An 18,647-nucleotide genomic window follows, 5' to 3' on the forward strand; every position below is an offset into this window, starting at 1 on the left:
AATGAAAAAAAGCTTACAGGACAAAACTGAGGCATTTTTGTTCTTGGTTAAATATCAGTAATTTTAAATAAAGCAAATATTACCCTTTAGGAAACCCGACCACTACTTTTGTGCCATCTTCTGTCTAATTCAGCCTTTTCGATTTCTGTAGGATTGGACATTGGTGGACAAACTAAATCATAGCAAATAAATGTGCAAGAATCTGGCATGTAGCATATCATTCAATCTTGTGACTTTTAAAATAGAAACAATAAAGTGCACATATATATACACACCACACACGCACGCGCACATGCACACACACACCCCCCAACAAATTTGTGTGTGTGAATGGTATTTCACATTGATTGAGGACTCTTGAAACAATGGGATTTTTCCCCCAGTTTTAGAACCATGAAAATGTCCATCACTGTATGAAATAGCATAGAAAACTACAAATCAGAGTGTTACTCCCTGAACTTATTTACAAAACAGAAATAGACTCCCAGACATAGAAAACAAACTTACAGTTACCAAAGGAGACAGCAGGGGTGGGGGAGATAAATTAGCAGTTTGGGATTAACATACACCACTATATACAAGATAGGCAAACAACAATGACCTACTGTATAGCACAGGGAACTATATTCAATGTCCTGTAATAACCTATAATGGAAAAGAATCTGAATCACTTTGCTGTACACCTGAAACTAACACAACATTGTAAATTAACCATACTTGCATTAAAAAAAAGAATATTACCCCCTATTAATACCAGGTCTATCTTCAAATCACACAAACACTGGATCGCTCTACTTCACAGCAATATCCAGCTTTGCCATAATAAAAAAATAGTTCAACTCTTTTTCAAATCCTTCATGCAGTTAGAACTCAAAAATGAAAACTCTACCAAAAAATAAACCACATTCTAGCTTCCCTCCATCAAGTGCTGATCTAAAGGGATCGTCCAAAAGAGGGATAAATAGAGCATAGCTTATGCTGCTCCTGTGACAACTTCTTCCAGCTTTAGACAGGAATTTCCTGTTTTAAAAAATGAATTCCAAAAGCAATTTTTTTTTCAATTTTCTAAGTTTCTGGAAGAATTTATTCAAAGCCAATCCACCAGTTTACTGGGCCAAATGAGAAGTCACAAATAGTGTGAAGTAGCTGTTTGAGGGAGACACCAACTTAGCTCCCTTAAAAATGAGGTCCTGGGCTTCCCTGGTGGCGCAGTGGTTGAGAGTCCGCCTGCCGATGCAGGGGACGCGGGTTCGTGCCCCGGTCCGGGATGATCCCACATGCTGCGGAGCGGCTGGGCCCGTGAGCCATGGCCGCTGAGCCTGCGCGTCCGGAGCCTGTGCTCCGCAACGGGAGAGGCCGCAACAGTGAGAGGCCCGCGTACCGCAAACAAACAAAAAAAAATGAGGTCCTAATGAGGTCACCTGTCTTGCAAGTAGTGGGATCCAGATTCTAACTCGGGCTGTTTGCCTCCAAAGCCGCTTAACCAGTAACCCCCTACTGTATGCGCCGACTTCCTCACCAGACCCCGAGTCTGCAGGGAACAAGCGAATGTTTTATTCACAGCTATATCTCATGGGCAGGCCATGCCTGGGCCTGACAGATGGAGATTAATAAATATCTGCTGGCTAAATGAATTAATAAAGGAACTGAACAATTTAGATGAGCAAATGCCCAAGTGTATCAGTCCCTGAAAAATTCCTTCAGATCCTGGGTGGTGATGACGAGAGGAGAGATCAAAGACCAAATTAACTGTCCTGGCCTCCAGAACCAATTCGGGGAAACTCAGGTCAATCAGAACATAAGGTCTGTGAGCTAATGTGGCCCCCAAGCACCCAAACAGAAGGCGGAGTCTTTCTAGAACCTTCCATCTCATTCATACCCTTCGGCCAATGAGTCCCCAAGTCCTTCTACCTTCTTTCCACTGCTGAAACCCACACCTTCTTCCTCAGTCATTATGTCCCCGCTATAATTCAAGCTTTCACCTCCCCTCACTTAGCCGTTCTTCCTCCCCCCTACGTATTCTACTGTTGGGGTCTGGATGGGGCTCCAGGAATAGCACCCTTCTCTCCGAGTCAGATTCAAAACAAACTGAGGAAATCAGAAAAGAGGAGTGGCAGTGAGAGGAAAATGTCTCCTTTATTTCCAGGAACTCTAGTTCAGAGGTTGTATATAGTTTTAGGTCTACAGCCAAGTGGCTAATACTGAATCCAACTGTTGGCAAGCATGAGACCAAAGCCGGTCTACTTCTGGGCAGAAGAGCTTCCCCCAAGAGGAAAACAGAATGGAGCTCAGATGTCGACTTTATTCCTTCCAAATTTACCAACCAGGTAAATACTCCAGGCCAGAAATTATATTAATGGCACTCCCTTCACAAGGAGTAGAGAAGAGGAATCTATGTGCCTGGCCAGCGATCTCTCTAAATCTGTCCCCAGCCGGCTGCCTTTGCTAAGCACTGATGCGCCCTCCTGCCATTCACAGGGCTTCACGCTGCCTTCACAGCCACGTGCACCGGTCTACTGCTCCAGGTATGGGGCTGAACTCAGATCATCCTCTCCTCCCCTCGTAGTTGACCCACTGGTTCCCGCCTCCTTGCCTGACCTTCTCTCATTCCCTCCTTAACAGCCTTGCCTGGCAAGCCCTGACTCATTTTTCCAGACCCAGTTCAAGGTCATCTCAGATAAGAAGTCCTTGTGAATATCCCCAGCTAAAGCTCACCACAGCCAGGTCTGTCCCCCATCGCATGCTTTAGTTTCGCCATCCATGGCTCTTTCAGTACTTTATTCCATCTACTAGACTGCAGGCCCCTAAATCAAGAACAATTTCTTATATTTTTTACCCCTCAAAACCGAGCACAGATTCTGGTACATGGATACCTACAAAGGTTTACTGGATTAGAGATGCAAGTAGCTAAATGCAAAGTAGGACATAAAAATTCCATACAAATAAAATGCCACAGTGGATCAGAGGGAAGAAAAAGCCAATCCAGCTGAGAGCACCTGACATAGTCCCTCAGAGTAAGGGGTTAATAAGCATTATGAACAAAGATATATCTAAGGGAAATCAAAGAAAATTTTATTTTAAGAAGTTAACATTGAATTGGGCCTGAACTGAGCAGGACTTGATTGGTAATCAAATAGAAAGAACAGTCCAAGAAAAACAAAACCCATGACAAAAGACACAAATCTGGGAAAATAAAAGACATATTTGGGGAACACTGAGGTTCCTAGTTTAGCCGGGGTACGGAGTACATATAGAAGAGCATCCTGAGAGAAAGCCAGAGAGGGAATCTGTCTAAGCACACATAGGGCCTTGAGTACCAAATAAAATAAATTTCTACTTAATTTACAGACGACAGGAGTCGAAGAATATTTTCTAAGAGAGTAGCTGCTTAATTATGCCAAGGAAACTATATAAAATCTGGATCCTTGTAGTAGTGATAATAACAAACTCATAATTTGTTTTTCAATTCCTTCCAAATTTCTCAGGACCACAGTGACTCTGAGCTTCCAGTCATTCGATAATCTCAACGAAACATTATTTGAGCATAATAAAAGGATTAATAAACTATTTAGGATGATCAACAGACTAAATATTAATTTGTCATCATTTTTCATTTTGCTTATGATTCTTTCAACCCACCCCTGCATGTTTCATCCACCTAATGAATCCGTACTTGCCACTGGCCTATCATGTAATAAGCCTTGCCAATTTCCCAATTCTCTTAATAGCCAGTATCACAAAACGCTGATTTCAGGCAGTAATAACTATGACCATCTGTTTCTACTTCGCCATTTCTTCTTCACTATTCAATTACCAACTGTGGTGAGCTTCAGAGATCACTCTTCAAAAATAGAACCACGGAGAAATTATTGAGATGTCTGACTTCAGTGCCAGAGTTGAACAAACGGATCAGACAGATAACTGGTCTCTAGACCCATCTGCAGTCAATTCTGAGTTACAGCAGCAAAACAACGCTGAACAAATTCCAATACGGCTCTTCAAAAACAGCACCTGGAACTATAAGCCTGTTTTCGCTCTTTTGCCAACTAGCTATGTACTTTTGGTCAAGTTACTTTAGTGCATGGGGCTTTATTTCCTAAATCTATACAATGAAAGGATTAGACTAGGTCCCCAAGCAAAAATCCATTCATGTCTCTTAACTGTCAGATGAAGGCTCCCTTTTAAGAACAGCCAGGATTCCCAGAAAGATGATTTTCCCAGCAGTGGCATCCTGCCCTTGACCACTGCCAGAACAGCATCGTATTCAGCTTCTCCGTTGTCTTATACTGGTTTCCCCAGTAAATAGTCTCTGATATGATTTGAAGTACAGGTGCTTTGTTGGGAAGTACCCTTGGCATCACACTTAGGAAAGGCAAGGGAGAAGGCAGGCAGAGACAGAATTTGGTCTGCGATGCAGATGCAATATAGGACTCAGCCAACTGGAGTTCCAGACCAAAGATGGCTCTTCAGAGTGGTCCCAAATTGTACCCCCGCCTCAAAAAGTCATTCGATGGGGGCTGCTCCCTTGCCCTGAGTGACAGTAATTTCCGGAGAAGCCCTGAGCCATGCTGGGGGTATGAGACAGTCAGTCCCGGAGGGGCTAACTGCACAGAGAAGGAAAACAGCCACTACATTCACCTCAAATCTTCTGAAAGTAAGAAAAAAGGGCATGAAGCATGGTGAGTAAGAAAGAAATGGATTTAAAAGAAACACCTGGACTCTGTATGACCTTCACCAAACTCTTTGATTTCTTTGTGCCTCAGTCTCTTTCACTGTCAGCTGATCTGTGGTCAATTTCACCATGAACACATCCAAGATTCTATTACATGTTTCATTCTTGGTCTACCCTCAAAGCCCTTTTATCACCTACCTCAAGGCTTACAAATATTGTGAAGGTAAAAACCCCACACATACCCAACCTCTCCAGAAGCATTTTGAAATTCAACTCCATTAACTGTGAAGAGTCGACGAACAGCAGCAAATTCAAATCTACACACCACGGTGGACACACAGCAAACCCACGATTAAATTAGATTTGCAGGCAGCAGCTTGGAGATTTTGACGTTAGACTGAATACATTACTCAGTTAGTTGTAACTTTATTACCCATGCTCCCCCTTGTGAGGCAATTTTCCTTATTGGAAGTAAAGCAACCCCAACCAAAGCATTTAAAAATGATCCTTTTCCTGTTTTTATTAGCCTGTATCAAAGAAAAGACTATTTGAAGCACAACCAAGGGGAGGGAATTGGCTTTTTATTGCTCAGTTCATGTTGTGGCTTCAGGAATGGAAAAAGACTCCCCAAGGAAACACTGTCTCTCAAAACAAGCTCCCAGGGTGATCAACAAGAGAGGTCTTTGGGAGAGATGGAAAATAGAGAAAACTATTAAAATATAATTAAGTAGGCAAAGTGGATGCAAGATGAGATGTGAAAAGTAAGCTGTTCAGGACAGAAATGTCATGTCTTGAAATTTCTTTTCATAGTAGTCTCCGCAATATACACTGTCCAAGCGGGGCTACGTAAATCTTTCCAACCAACGGAGCAACTGTTGATCTTTAAAATCAAAAACCAAAAGACAAAAAAAAACCCAAAAAAACAAAAGACAAAAATGAGGGTATGAATGCTGCCTGTGAATCTGAATTTACGCTCTGGTACTTCAGAACAAACGTCAACCAGGCTCAGTGCCGTGCAGAGTACAGTTCTCACCAACAGAGATTATAGCCACTCCTCTGAGCTGAACACATTGTCAGGGAAACCAACAAACTACAACGTACAGTTCCAAGCGGATATCATGTCACAGAACCATTTCAAGTCTGTTCATAAACTACAGACACCTCTATCCCAAGTTTCATCTCAGAAAGCTCGTGTGTTGGACTATTTGATTCTTCTGTAGTTTGATTCTTACGGTGACCCTTTGTCTAAAGCTGCTCCTCTAACAGAAAACATACTATTAAAAAAAACAACGGGGCTTCCCTGGTGGCGCAGTGGTTGGGAGTCCGCCTGCCGATGCAGGGGACATGGGTTCGTGCCCCGATCCGGGAAGATTCCACATGCCGCGGAGCGGCTGGGCCCGTGAGCCATGGCCGCTGGGCCTGCGCGTCCGGAGCCTGTGCTCCGCGGCGGGAGAGGCCACAGCAGGGAGAGGCCCGCGTACCATTAAAAAAAAAAAAAAAAGGCACTTTAATTTTAATTGTATTTTTTAATTCCTTATAGGTTACATATTTCTCTTCATTTACAGAAAAAAACAGATGTGAGAAAAAAAACAGATGTGAGGAATAATGGATTTTGCTGAATTTATAGAAAAGGGTTATTTAAATAATCTCGTGCATGTATACACATATACACACACTACAGCTCAATAATGTTTTTCTTTTTTTCCGAAATTGATTATTTCACTTCTGATTTTAGTAAGGAGGGAAGCCAGGAACAAAAGACCTACTAGAAACCATTCCAATCATACCAGACACATCTAATAACTTTTATATTTTGCATAATAAAAAGGAGAAAAATAAAGATGCAGAGCCCCCAGCATGAAGTAGATGACTATATAAATTTAAAAGGATTCATAATGCTATAACCCTTTAATCCAGAGAAGAGAACAGAGCCAAAGGAGTAATTTATTAGAGATCAATTTTTAAATGCTTTCTAGATTGATTTACTTAAATTGTCACGTAAGCTCAATTTCCAAAGCAGCTGAAACAAATATTACCAAACAATACAATCTGCAATAAAAAATAGACAGCAGCATTCTACTCAATACCCATTGAAAATAGTTAAGTCCACAATACTGTACATCAGTGAAGTTGAAATGTCTTCTGCAATTGTTTTCAGCAATGCTGAAAAATACATATTTCATTTTCCTCATTGAAAAGAATTAAGTCCACAATACTGTAAATCAGTGAAGTTGAAACGTCTTCTGCAATTGTTTTCAGCAATGCTGAAAACTACATATTTCATTTTTCCTTAAGTACACAAGCTATTTTCATCCATAAGATAGATCCACAGTGTTCAAAATAAAAGTCCAAGTTAGAATATCCTCAGAAGAAAACATGCCCAGAAAAACTTTCTTTTAAGAGTAAAATGTTCAAGTCTAAGAAAAGTTCACTGAAAATATGATAGGGTTTTCATAGGCTTTTTTAGATCCAATAAAGATCATGGCTACAGATTCATCCTCACGTATTTGTTTAACAAAAATATATTAAGGACCTAACACGTGAACAGGGTTAGAGTCATGTCGGGTAAGCATGTGGTAGGATGAGCAATAAATAAATACAAAGGAACAAGAAACAGAAAAAAACAAAAAAGCAGACAGTAAACCAGAGGACAATGAATGGAAGGCAAAGCAGTTAAAGGCTAAATGAGTGTGGATTTCTATCACAACAACATCAGAACCTCAGTGACCTCTGATAGCAGCTCATCCTAAAGGGCTTGTCCAGGACTTAAACACTTCCAAAGACCTCTGAACAATGCGGTTCTTCAACAGCAAAGGAAACCAGAAGACTGAAAACAATGACTCCAGCGATGCTTGATTGGCCCCAATTTTAGAGTTGATTCTCTGATGCTCCCAAAAGTAAAGCAACGTTCTCTACGCATCTAGAGCAGAAGCTTTCAGAAGGAAAACACCCCTCACAGCCCCAGCTGAGTTTTATCAGCTAGCAAGTGACACCCTAACAAACAAGGCCATCTTGTCCTGAATATTTATCTAACAATTCACTCTGCATTCTCATTATCATAATCTTACCACTGCAAGGCTGCTCCCCTGAGCAGTGGCACAGCTCTGTGGCCTGAGACGCCCAAGGGGGAGCAGGCTTCTCTGCTTCTATCAATACTAGAGCTCCAAAAGCAATTAAAGGACAGGATGGATGCTTGCAGACCCCTACTTTCATCCTTGGGTGCAAGCAATTTAAAATATTGTCACAGATGCCTGGTGATAATACCCTAGCATGATTATATTATTTTATCTTGTAGCATTTTAAGGGAAGCCATATTATGATAGAAAGTGTACTAAATTTAGAATCGGAATGACCCCATCTATTCTCAACTGTAAAATCAAGGCAAATCATTTAACCTGCCAAGGCCTCAGTTTCCTCATCTACAAACTGGGGATCATGGCAGACACCCCTCCCACAGTCCCTGTGATGATAAATGAGATTAATTTCTGAAATGCTTTATAGTTTCCAAAGCAATTTCCTAGACATACGCATGGAGAAGTCTCCCAGGGGCTAGCAAAGATAAAGGCAAGTACAAATACATATTGGAATAATTCCCCACATAATAGCTGTTTCAAATCCATACTTTTGAAACCAGAGGAAAATACAAGATATAACTTATAAACTACTTAGGAAGGAAAATGTGAACACCTCTTTCAGTCCTCCGTTAGCTTTTGTTTGTGAGCAGGTGGCCGTCCCAGGTCAAAAGCTATCCCGGCACCAAGATAATTTGCTAACACTCTGGGGCGAAGTGGGACAGCCTCCCAGCTCTACTAGGCGCTCTGAAGACTCTAGAATATGCTAATTATTTTACAGGCTGCCATTCTCAGAGACACTCGTCAGCCTGCCAATTTGTCAGCAGATTGGTGCCTAATGAGCAGTTAACTGGCCCTTGGGAGAGCCAGGTAAAGTGAGTTGAAAGTCTCCTTCCAAAGATGTCTTTCATTTTTGCTCACCTCATCCATACATAAAACTGTCACTTTCACTTTTAAGGGGCTACTTCGCAGTCACTGAAATCCTTTGAAACACACAAACAAAACAAAGATCAGGAAAGAGGCTGGCTGCCACTGACATGCCCAGGCAGGAGGGGGTCAGGGGCACAGCGGAGAGGGGCACAAAAGCTAGCACAGCCACAGGGATTTCAGACCGGACTGGACCACTCACCAGCTCTGTGCCCTGGGCAGTCAGTCCGCCTTGCCTCGAAGCTCCTGTGTTGGCAACTGCAAAATGGGATGATCTGTGCCCGCATCCCTCGCTGTCTTGAACTACAGGAATGAGTGTGTGTAACATGCTCGGAGAGGGAAGTAGCATCTACTAAGTGCTCAGTAATTGTTACTATTACTGAAATGACCGAAAATACAGTAAACTTGGCAACATCCAAGCCTACCGAGTAACTATTAGTAATTGTTTTTGTTCCTTGTGCTAAGATTTTTGTTTTTTTTTTTTTTTGCGGTACGCGGGCCTCTCACTGTTGTGGCCTCTCCCGTTGCGGAGCACAGGCTCCGGACGCGCAGGCTCCGCGGCATGTGGGATCTTCCCGGACCGGGGCACGAACCCGTGTTCCCCGCATCGGCAGGCGGACTCTCAACCACTGCGTCACCAGGGAAGCCCGAGCTAAGATATTTGTAAGAAAAGAGCACTTAGTAGAACAGTGATTCCATTCTTTACGGTAGAGGGCAATCAGTGCCCTAACACCAATTCTCTCTGAATTTCTCCTCTTCTTCCCTCTCCTCTTATTTATGTTTCTTCCGCTCCACCCTCAGTCTCATACATGTTCTTCCTCTCCCTGGGGTCTGAGCCACCTCCGACAGCTGCACCGTGGAAGACCTGGCCTTAGACTTGGACCTAACCCAGAGGCTCCTGAGATTCAATTCGAGTACTCCATCGGGTCAAAGGTTCAACTGCACATGCAAGGAGCCTTTTCCTGACTTCTCCGCCTTGCCAAAAAGTGGGTGACTCGCAGCCAGAAGGTCAATCTGTGAGCAGAAGAAAAATTCCTGAAATTTTTCTCTAGAAATTCTGATTCTCTTTCCACTGCTACATCTGCTTGGAAAATGCAGCACAGGAATTTACCACAGAAAGGGTAGCAAACAAAAAAAATGTTTTAATAACATTTCTACACGTGGCTCAAGGCTTCTAAAGTTACAATTATGAGTTTGTGCGGTGTTAACAACTGTTTTTCATTTTGTTACTGGTTTAGAAGTTAAATAGGGATTGATAGAGTGAGCATATCTAATGCACAACCGAATAAAGATTTACGGCTCCAGACAAAGTTGACACTCCTTCACCCAGGGAACGGGGAGAATGGTGACCCCGTGTTTAGATTTCATTACTCAGGAAAATTCAGAGATGGTTCATGATCAGTCATGTCAGAAGTCTGAAAGTTGTACGTCTCTGGGGTATGAACTAGCACGCTTAAGAAGCATCTGCCTGCAGGCTCCCATTCCCCTTGGTTGCAGGGTACAGGTGTGGCGAGGACCTAGGCTGGTCAGGTCCTGCCCCTCCAGTGAAGCCTTCCAAGGTCCTCGCTTACAGATCCCACAAGAACCACTTCCCATGGAATAAACGATATCCGAAACGTAACATGAAGATTTTCGGGAACAATTAGGGAAAGACTCCTAACAAAAGATTTAGTTTCTCCCAAGAGTGTAAGCGACTCCCCCTCCAATGTACCTGTTTTCTTTTTTTAATTGAAGTATAGCTGATGTATAATATCGTGTTAGTTTCAGGCATACAGCACTGTGATTCAGTTTTATATATATATATATATAAAATTTATATGCATATAATTATATAATGTGTATGTATATATATTCTTCTTCAGATTCTCTTCCCTTATAGGTTATTACAAAATATTGAGTATAGTTCCCTGTGCTATATATAGGAGGTCCTTATCGGTTATCTATTTTATATATAGTGGTGTGTATATGTTGTTATTGTTGTCATCGTTTTAGAAAATATGTCCATCCTTTAGATGTTTGGGGAGTTGCAGATATGGTCCAGTGCTGTCATTATTTAGAGCTGCTCTAGTCTTATGCCCACTTCCCACTTATCGCTTACATTCACACTTAGCACGTCGGAAAAGTAGGGTCCCTCTGTGAATCAGCATTTATCATCTTGTTCTGAAATCACTGGCCTCCCTGCCTAGCTTTTCAGTTAGATACTGAACTTCCTTAAAGCAAAAGTCTTATTCTATCTAGAGATTTAACGCAGTGAGTAGATGGAAGAAGAGGTCTAAATTTCTGTAACCAAAACCCAAAAAAAGCTACATTCTGGGAAAGTTCAGCAGATATGGACTTTATCACCCCGTGGCAGAACTGCCTGTCTAGCTCATGCACAGAAGACATGGTGCTGAACAAAAAGGAGTCAGGGCTCCTTGAGAAAGATGCTGTCTTTGTGAGGTTCTAGTCAATTTGTAGCTTCTGATCAGATGTCACTAACCAATGATGCCAATTAAGTCTTATCAACAAAGTTAAAACATTAATTCAAGATAGTCAACACAAGCACAATTCAGGGTCTTGCTTCAACTTCAGGAGATCTACATGTTTTAGGGTCATAATAAAAGGCACAGTAGGTAGAGTCCGTATCCATTACTGCACTGAAAATAGGACATGTCATTTATCAAACCCCATTTTTGGTTCAGGAGATTACGTACCACCGAAGGCAGGGAAACAAATTAAATCAGTTGATTTTCCAATTAATATCTAAATATATCTAAAAAGACATAAACACATACATGTAACAGAGAGAGAAAATGAACCTAGAGGAAGTGGGGATAGTACTTTTCAACAAGTACAAGGACAGAAACGTATTAAGGGGGGGAAGTAGCAATATGAGTTCAAATCAAACAATAACACTTCATCAAACATAACTGCAACCCACAGACACAGAAAACAAATTTATGGTCACCAAATGGGAAAGGGGGGAGGGATAAATTAGGAATTGGGGATTAACATATACACACTACTATATATAAAATAGATAACCAACAAGGACCTACCGCAGAGCACAGGGAACTGTTTTGTAGAGCACAGGGAACTATTCTGTAATAACCTATAATGGAAAAGAATCTGAAAAAAATAGATATGTATATATGTATAATTGAATCACTTTTCTGTACACCTGAAACTAACACAACATTGTAAATCAATCATACTTCAATTAAAAAAATAAGTAAATAACTGCACATGGCAAATTGTTTGCTAGGGATCTTGCTGTAGGGTCCTATAGTAGACCCCTTAGCTGATGCAGAAATCTCAAGCACAACAATCTTTCCTGTGATCCCCCTTCCCACGTGCGAGGACTCACTTCCTCATTAGGCAGCCAGTCTCAGATGTGGGCAGCTCTCATCATTAGCTCTTCCTCAGACTGAGTCAAATCTACCTACGTGCTAGTAACTTACATATCTTGGTCTTTGCTCAGCACTCTGAAATTTAACCTTCATCATGACAGCTCTTCAAATATTATTTTTTGAGGTATTAAGTTTCTAAACTTCATCTATCCCCTTCTTCATTATTCAGAGAATTAATTCACTCTAGATTTTACTCAAGATACTGTCATGTACTTTACTACATTCCAAATGCCATGGTGCGTGATATCTAGGAGTTTCCCTCAATCAAAGAGCTAAGCCAAGTAGTCTAATCAACTTCCAGACACACCACTCAATAAGGGCTAAGGGTAAAAGTGATTAGCAATTACTCAATCTACCCAGAATTCATTCTGTTTCAAAGGGCAGAGAGAGCTGACACAAAGTTGAGGTGAGTTGATTCTTAAGGAGAACGAAAAGTTACCTCTCTTCTCTTTCTCTGTTTTAAATATGCAAAAAGATTCCTCAAATCTCTGAAAACACTGTCAGACCAAAAATGGTACTGATAGCTTCCCTAATGCTTTGATTTGTGCCAAACAGTGGAATCACTATCATATATCTTCTGATTTTCATCAGAATGAATTTATTTACTGGAGGCAAAAGATAAAGAGCTACATCCATCTAAGAATTACAGAGACCTTTGGAGAGATCTTCGGGTGAGCAGTCACACATCCAGTAAGTCAGGCAACATCTACTGGTTGCAGAATGAAGGGCATTTCCTAGGCTCCCCCTCCCCTCCCTGCAAAAGCAGTCACAAACCATCTGCTAAAATACCATTGGATAAAACATATTTGTAAAGACTCTAGGCAAAAAATATGCCCAGTAGCCAGACTGACTCTGTTCCACTCTAGCTGACTACTTACAGAAGACTGATGATGTTACACTTTTACACTTGCATAAAATGATGATGCAAGCCCTCCAGCATAAAGAGTATTCACTTTGGTAGAACACAGTGGTTGAAAGGAACAGTCAACATGCTACATGGATCCTCAGGGCTTAGTCCCTCACTTCTTTTAAGTTTCAGTCTAAATGCCAGTTTTTCCATAAGGCCCACAGTGACTACTCTAATTAAAATTGCCACACCCTTCTCTTCTCAACTCCCATCAGTCTTTTTTTTTAAGATTTTTTAGATGTGGACCATTTTTTTAAAGTCTTTATTGAACTTGTTACAATATTGCTTCTGTTTTTTATGTTTTAGTTTTTTGGGCCAGGAGGCATATGGGATCTTAGCTCCCCAACCAGGGATGAAACCGGCACCCCCTGCGTTGGAAGGCAAAGTCTTAACCACTGGACCACCAGGGAAGTCCCCCCATCAGTCTTAATTTGACAATTTTCTTTATGCAGAGCCTTGGCCCCTTAGAACTTACCATGTGGTTTACTAAATGACTGTGCCTGTGTGCACACGTGTTAACTGTTCCATTTCACCTCCCTCCCAACACACATGGACACATGCACACAGATGAAGGTAAGATTGACCAGGACAGGATCTTTATCTGTTTACTGTTGTATTCCAAGAATCTAGAGGAGTTCCTGGTACATGGTAGGAAATAAGAAGTCAACATATATTGGTTGAATGAAAGAATGAATAAGTAACTCTGGGCTTAGACAGACTTGGCCCTGAGTCCCAATTCCACCTACGCTACCTGTAGGATCTTGGGAAAATGATCATCCTCTCTGCACCTCTGTTTCCTCATCAGTAGAATGGAGACATAGGAACACCTGCCCCATAGGATCAGGATTGTCATGAGAATTACATTGTAACAGGGAAGAACAAAATCTGACACCATGTTGGATCTGTTTCTTTTACTTTAACCTTTGCTCTCCAGTTGCTTTTTGTTACTATAATCACTAAAAAGATGTTGTCTATAGCTATTGGCATACCTAATGGCCTCCCTCAGGGAAGCCTGCCCCTCTGCCTAAATGTTAAACTAAAGTGCCTTTGTTCAGTTCACAGGGAAACATTCTGCCCACCTGTGGATTGCTGCAAGAAAGAAGAAAGTAACACATCCCCTCCCTGAGGCTGGCCAAACCAGGAGGTGTTTTGCAAGACTTACCGCCTTTTTATTTTACTTCCTCACCTCCTCCCCTTCTCTGTTCTATAAAAGAAACTAGCACACAGACCCCATAAGATGGTACTCTGGGAACCTAGTCTGCCATCTTCTTGGACGCCCGGCTTTCCGAATAAAGTTGCCATTCCTTGCCTCAATAACTCGTCTCCCGATTTATCGGCCTGTCGTGCAGCGAGCAGAGTGAGCTTGGACTCGGTAACAACAAGAGTCAGCGTCCACGAAGGGCTCAGGATCAGGCTTGGACAAAGTAAGCATTCAATAAATGTTACTTGCCATCGTTATTATTCTTTCAAGATACGCTTCCCGAAGTGGTGATGGATTGGTGATGATTTATGCTCCCAGGCAACATATCTGAGAAGCACAGATCTGAGATGGTGAAAAGGGACTCGGGGCGTTGATAGAGCAGCAGAGCTACCAAGGTCAAGCCCCATCACAAGGCCTCAGCAGCTCCAATTCAACGACAGGCAGGATTTTACAAAGGAGCTGTTAACAGTGCAAGGACGACAGACTCAGCCCTGCTGGAGTAGAATAAACATAACAACGAAACCACTGAGTAAGTGAGGGTGAGGCTGGAAACCTTAAAAGGCAGGAAAAGCAGCTCCTCTCTCACTACTTGAACAGAGAGATTTGTTTATTTAGTTTAACTGGAGTCAAAGCTAATGGTTCTAATGGCTTTGAATCACCTCAGCTTATTCTCCAGATTTCTACACATGGGCTGTAACTTAAATTTTATGAAAGAAGACAAAGAGAAAAAATCAGCCCTCCATAATGAGAGTTTACCGGAACATACTAATCATACAGACATGCGCTTATATTTCTAGAAAGCTGAACATCGGCAGTGGTGTGGCAACCTTTTCCTGGAGCGAAATCCAAGTCTGCCTAAAGGCTGAGAACTAAATCATTAACCTGAACATTCACTAAGTATTTAGGAAAACAAAACACTGGAAACACCCAATATTGATAAACACATAACTTTAATCTCAGCAGAAAAAAGCAGAGACTGATTGAGTTAAGAGAGGAAGTGGGAATAAGTAAGGAAGATAGAGATGAGGGTAAAGGGGATAACAAAGGGATTGGGGCATCTACTGATTTCAGGGCAGTAATAGCCTTAACTTCCCTATTTATTATAACATGTCTTCCCAAGGCAAATCTCTGTTAAGTGGTCCATTCAGGCATTATAAGAGCAAACTAAAATGAAGGACTGCATGCACAAGGATGAGCATGACAAATAAAGCCAATAAAAAAAAAATTCTCTCCTCACTCTATAGAAGAAAGACCTTAAGATTTGGGGACAACTGAGCAAGGTCACAGTAGCTAAGTTGAAGCTGGAATCAAATTTCTAGACTCTCAAATCAGTGCTTTGCATCCTATATCAGAACTGCCTGGAGCTTTTAACACGCATGTGATAAGTAGTTCAGATTCAGTTTCTGACAAGCTCCCAGGTGATACTGCTGCTGCGGGGCCTGGAATGATGCAGAAGTAGGAAGCCTCTGTCCCATTGCACCTGCTAAGGTAAGTCTTGGGAATTTTTTTTTTTTTAATAAAAAAGATATTTTCCAGGAGCAGGAGAAAGTGAGATTACAGATGAAATACTGAAGTTTTGAAAGTTCTAATAATTCACAACAATATCTGTAAACTTTCAGGGCCATTTACATGGTGTCAGCTCCACTAGTAAGTAAAATATACTGAAGTTACAGTTTTTTTAAGTATACACAAACACCGATGTTTTATAGTTGGGGGATCTCTCACTGAGCCATTCTGTGGATATGCATTTGTTGATAATTTGAAATACACCACACCTAAATTGCTCTAAATCTATGAAACTCTCTTAATTCTCAGTCTGCTTTGATAATAGAAATACGGTGTCTAGGGGTTGCTTTCACTTTCTTTGAAAGTTGACATTTTAGATAAGAAAGATTTAGATAAGGATTTGGTGTGGCACTAACACACCAAATTCCAAAAGGCTTATCTGCATAGATTTTACCATCCAATAGCACCATGTAATAAGGCTGACCATACCCAACCACATATATTATAACCATATAATACATTACATATATTATAATGACACATATTAGGAGAGGCCCGGTGTAACTGGGGGGAGAAAAGATTTTTGAAAAGCTCTTGTTATTCGATTTCTCTATGTTCCCCCACACCTATCACAGAGGAATGGTGATGCACTTGAAGAGAGCTGATGAACGCTGAACACAACGTGTCCCTCCAGCCAAAACTCAGTTACCTCCCAAAGCTTCCTTTTGGTCCCCTTAAATCAGCTGAGCCCAAGAGATTTTTCCTATAAAAAGTCCACAGTGTATCTAAATCAGATCCCAGTAAAATTTCACTTCAGCTGAAGTGAAAATGCAGAGGTAGCATTTACGGATAACAGCTGGAGAACATTAGTTCTCTGTCTCTCCTTTTCTCTCCCAAGGGTTGAAAACTCCACTGTTCAGACAGGAAGTAGTCATACACCACACACTGTACAATGCAAGAACGCTGGGATCTAAGAACAAGTTGCATAGGAATAGGAAGAGTGTGAGGGGTTTTGCTGAAGAACACAGAGCAGTGACCCTGTGTTCCTCTTGGGGTGTCCATTCCCCCCACCAGTGTTCAAATAGCATAACGTATGCACACCCAGAACTGACAGGCACACACTTCACTCCCCGAAAGCTTCTTTAATAACTCAGAGTAAGGAGGCTTAATCTTTCATTTTTCCAAAATTTTTTAAAACATTAACTTCAAGAAGTTTTGGGGGGTGGCCAAGATTCTCCATTAATCTTTTTTGGCATAATTTCACGGTTGCTCTCTAAAAAGACCACCTTTTAACTTTTTTAAAAAGAAACTGTCAGGAAAAAAAATCTCTTTCACATAACTGCCCAGAATAAGGAAATATATATATTTCATATATATATGTGGAATTCAAAACATGATGCTCTGGAAAAGAATGATTTAAACAAAAGGTTCTTGTGGATACGGTTTTTTAGGGTCGGTTTCTGCTGTAATTCCACAAAGCTGCTGAGAAGGAACACAGACGCAAACATGGGGAGAGGCATCCACATTCTGTGGCCACAGCTCAAAGTTTTAAAGAGGATGATAGGAGTTTCCCTAACACCACAGGCTGAAGAGCCATTCTGCATTCCTACCAGTCTTCAGGCGCTGGACCCCGTTTCTAACCGCCGGTCCTCTGGGGGCGGGCTGTAAAACCGACCCTGTCTCTTCCACTCCCCTCCAGCCAAGTTCACGAAAAGACAAACCTTCCTAACTACTGAACTGCGGGAAATGCCTTTGCCGTATGCATATGAGGGGCATGCAGTTAATCAACCGGGTTACAACACTACGGCTCTATGCAAAGGGCGGGGAGGGGCGAGGGAGAAGCCAACCCACATATCCATCATCCTTTTAGGAGTAGGTGGAGTTTAAAGTTTCCCCAACTTCCAAGTTCCCACTTGACAGGCAATATTTCTGTGCAATTTCCAGCCCCACGTAACAGATGGTCCTCTGCCCGTCTCGAGCCCCGAGAGAGCCCAGACAAAGCCCCCCGCCACTCCTCGCCTCACACGGCCCCTAGGTGGTCAGTTTTACGAAGCTGTCAGCTCGGGGGCAGTGAGCAGAGAATGGAAACTTAACTTCTTCCAGAAGTTTTTCCTGCTACAGGAGAGTCCCGGGGAATGGTGCACAAAGGCCTGGGAAAATTTTCACTGCGTTGTTTTTCAAAAACGTCTTCCGCCCTCTGCCAAACCATCATCCGAAACCCCAGATGCCCAGGGAAGGGAAACTGAGGCACATGGTTTCAGAAACAGACAGAAATGCAACTCGAGCCGTCCCAAAGGCAACCTGGGAAGTTGCTTAGAGAGACCCCCGCGGTGGGAAAGCATCCGCGGGGCGCCGAAGTACTCAGAGCCAAAAGGGAAGGTGACGGCCCAGACAGGGTGCCAAATGGGGATGCGCCCCGGCAGCGTGCGAGAATCTTCCTTCCCAGACGGGAGGGCGAGGGAAGGGAGGGGGGCGCGACTGGGGAGTTGTGAGGACTGGCGGCCCACTCACCCTCACTGCCGTACTGTTTGCCATTGTTCGCGCCCATCCTGCCGCCGTCATGCCCGCCGTCTCCCTGGACACTCCATAGGTGGGGCGCACCGCCTGCGCGCTCCGCCAGAGGAAAGCCCGCCCGACGGGACCTTTAGCTGCGCATACCCCACGCTCCGGGGCCGATCTCCGGACGGGGGCGGCCCCCGCACTCCGGTGGGAGGGGGCGCTCCGTCCCCTCCTGGCACCCCCGACTGCGCCGGGTGGGGCCGGGGGGCGGCCGCCGCCCTTAAAATCCGCGTTCGGGGCCGGCGGGCGCAGCGCCGCGGAGAGCCCGCGCCCCGGGGCCGCCCAGAGGCTCGCCGCGCCGCCGCCGCCGGGTCCCCATCCGCCCGCCCCGATCCCCCTGCGGTGGACGCTGAGCCGCGCGGGCGGCCGGGGCTCCCGGGCTCCGCCGCTTCCTCCGGGCGCCCCTGCGCACCCG

At 43.1% G+C, this 18,647-nt stretch overlaps 1 protein-coding gene across 1 annotated transcript in view; it reads right to left on the reverse strand.

Annotated features, from left to right (window-relative positions):
• The window catches only part of FBXL7 (F-box and leucine rich repeat protein 7), a 419,359-nt gene extending 401,112 nt beyond the window's left edge, over positions 1-18,247 (reverse strand). Inside the window, exon 1 of the mRNA XM_082836181.1 lies at positions 18,185-18,247. Coding sequence (XP_082692307.1) covers positions 18,185-18,221 — 37 coding nt within the window. The 5' untranslated portion in view covers positions 18,222-18,247. The remainder of the gene's footprint in view (positions 1-18,184) is intronic.
• Between the last annotated feature and the right edge of the window lie 400 nt (positions 18,248-18,647).

Source organism: Leucopleurus acutus (genome assembly GCF_964270905.1).
Source record: "Leucopleurus acutus genome assembly, chromosome: 3".
In the NCBI taxonomy this organism is placed as follows: Eukaryota; Metazoa; Chordata; class Mammalia; order Artiodactyla; family Delphinidae; genus Leucopleurus; species Leucopleurus acutus.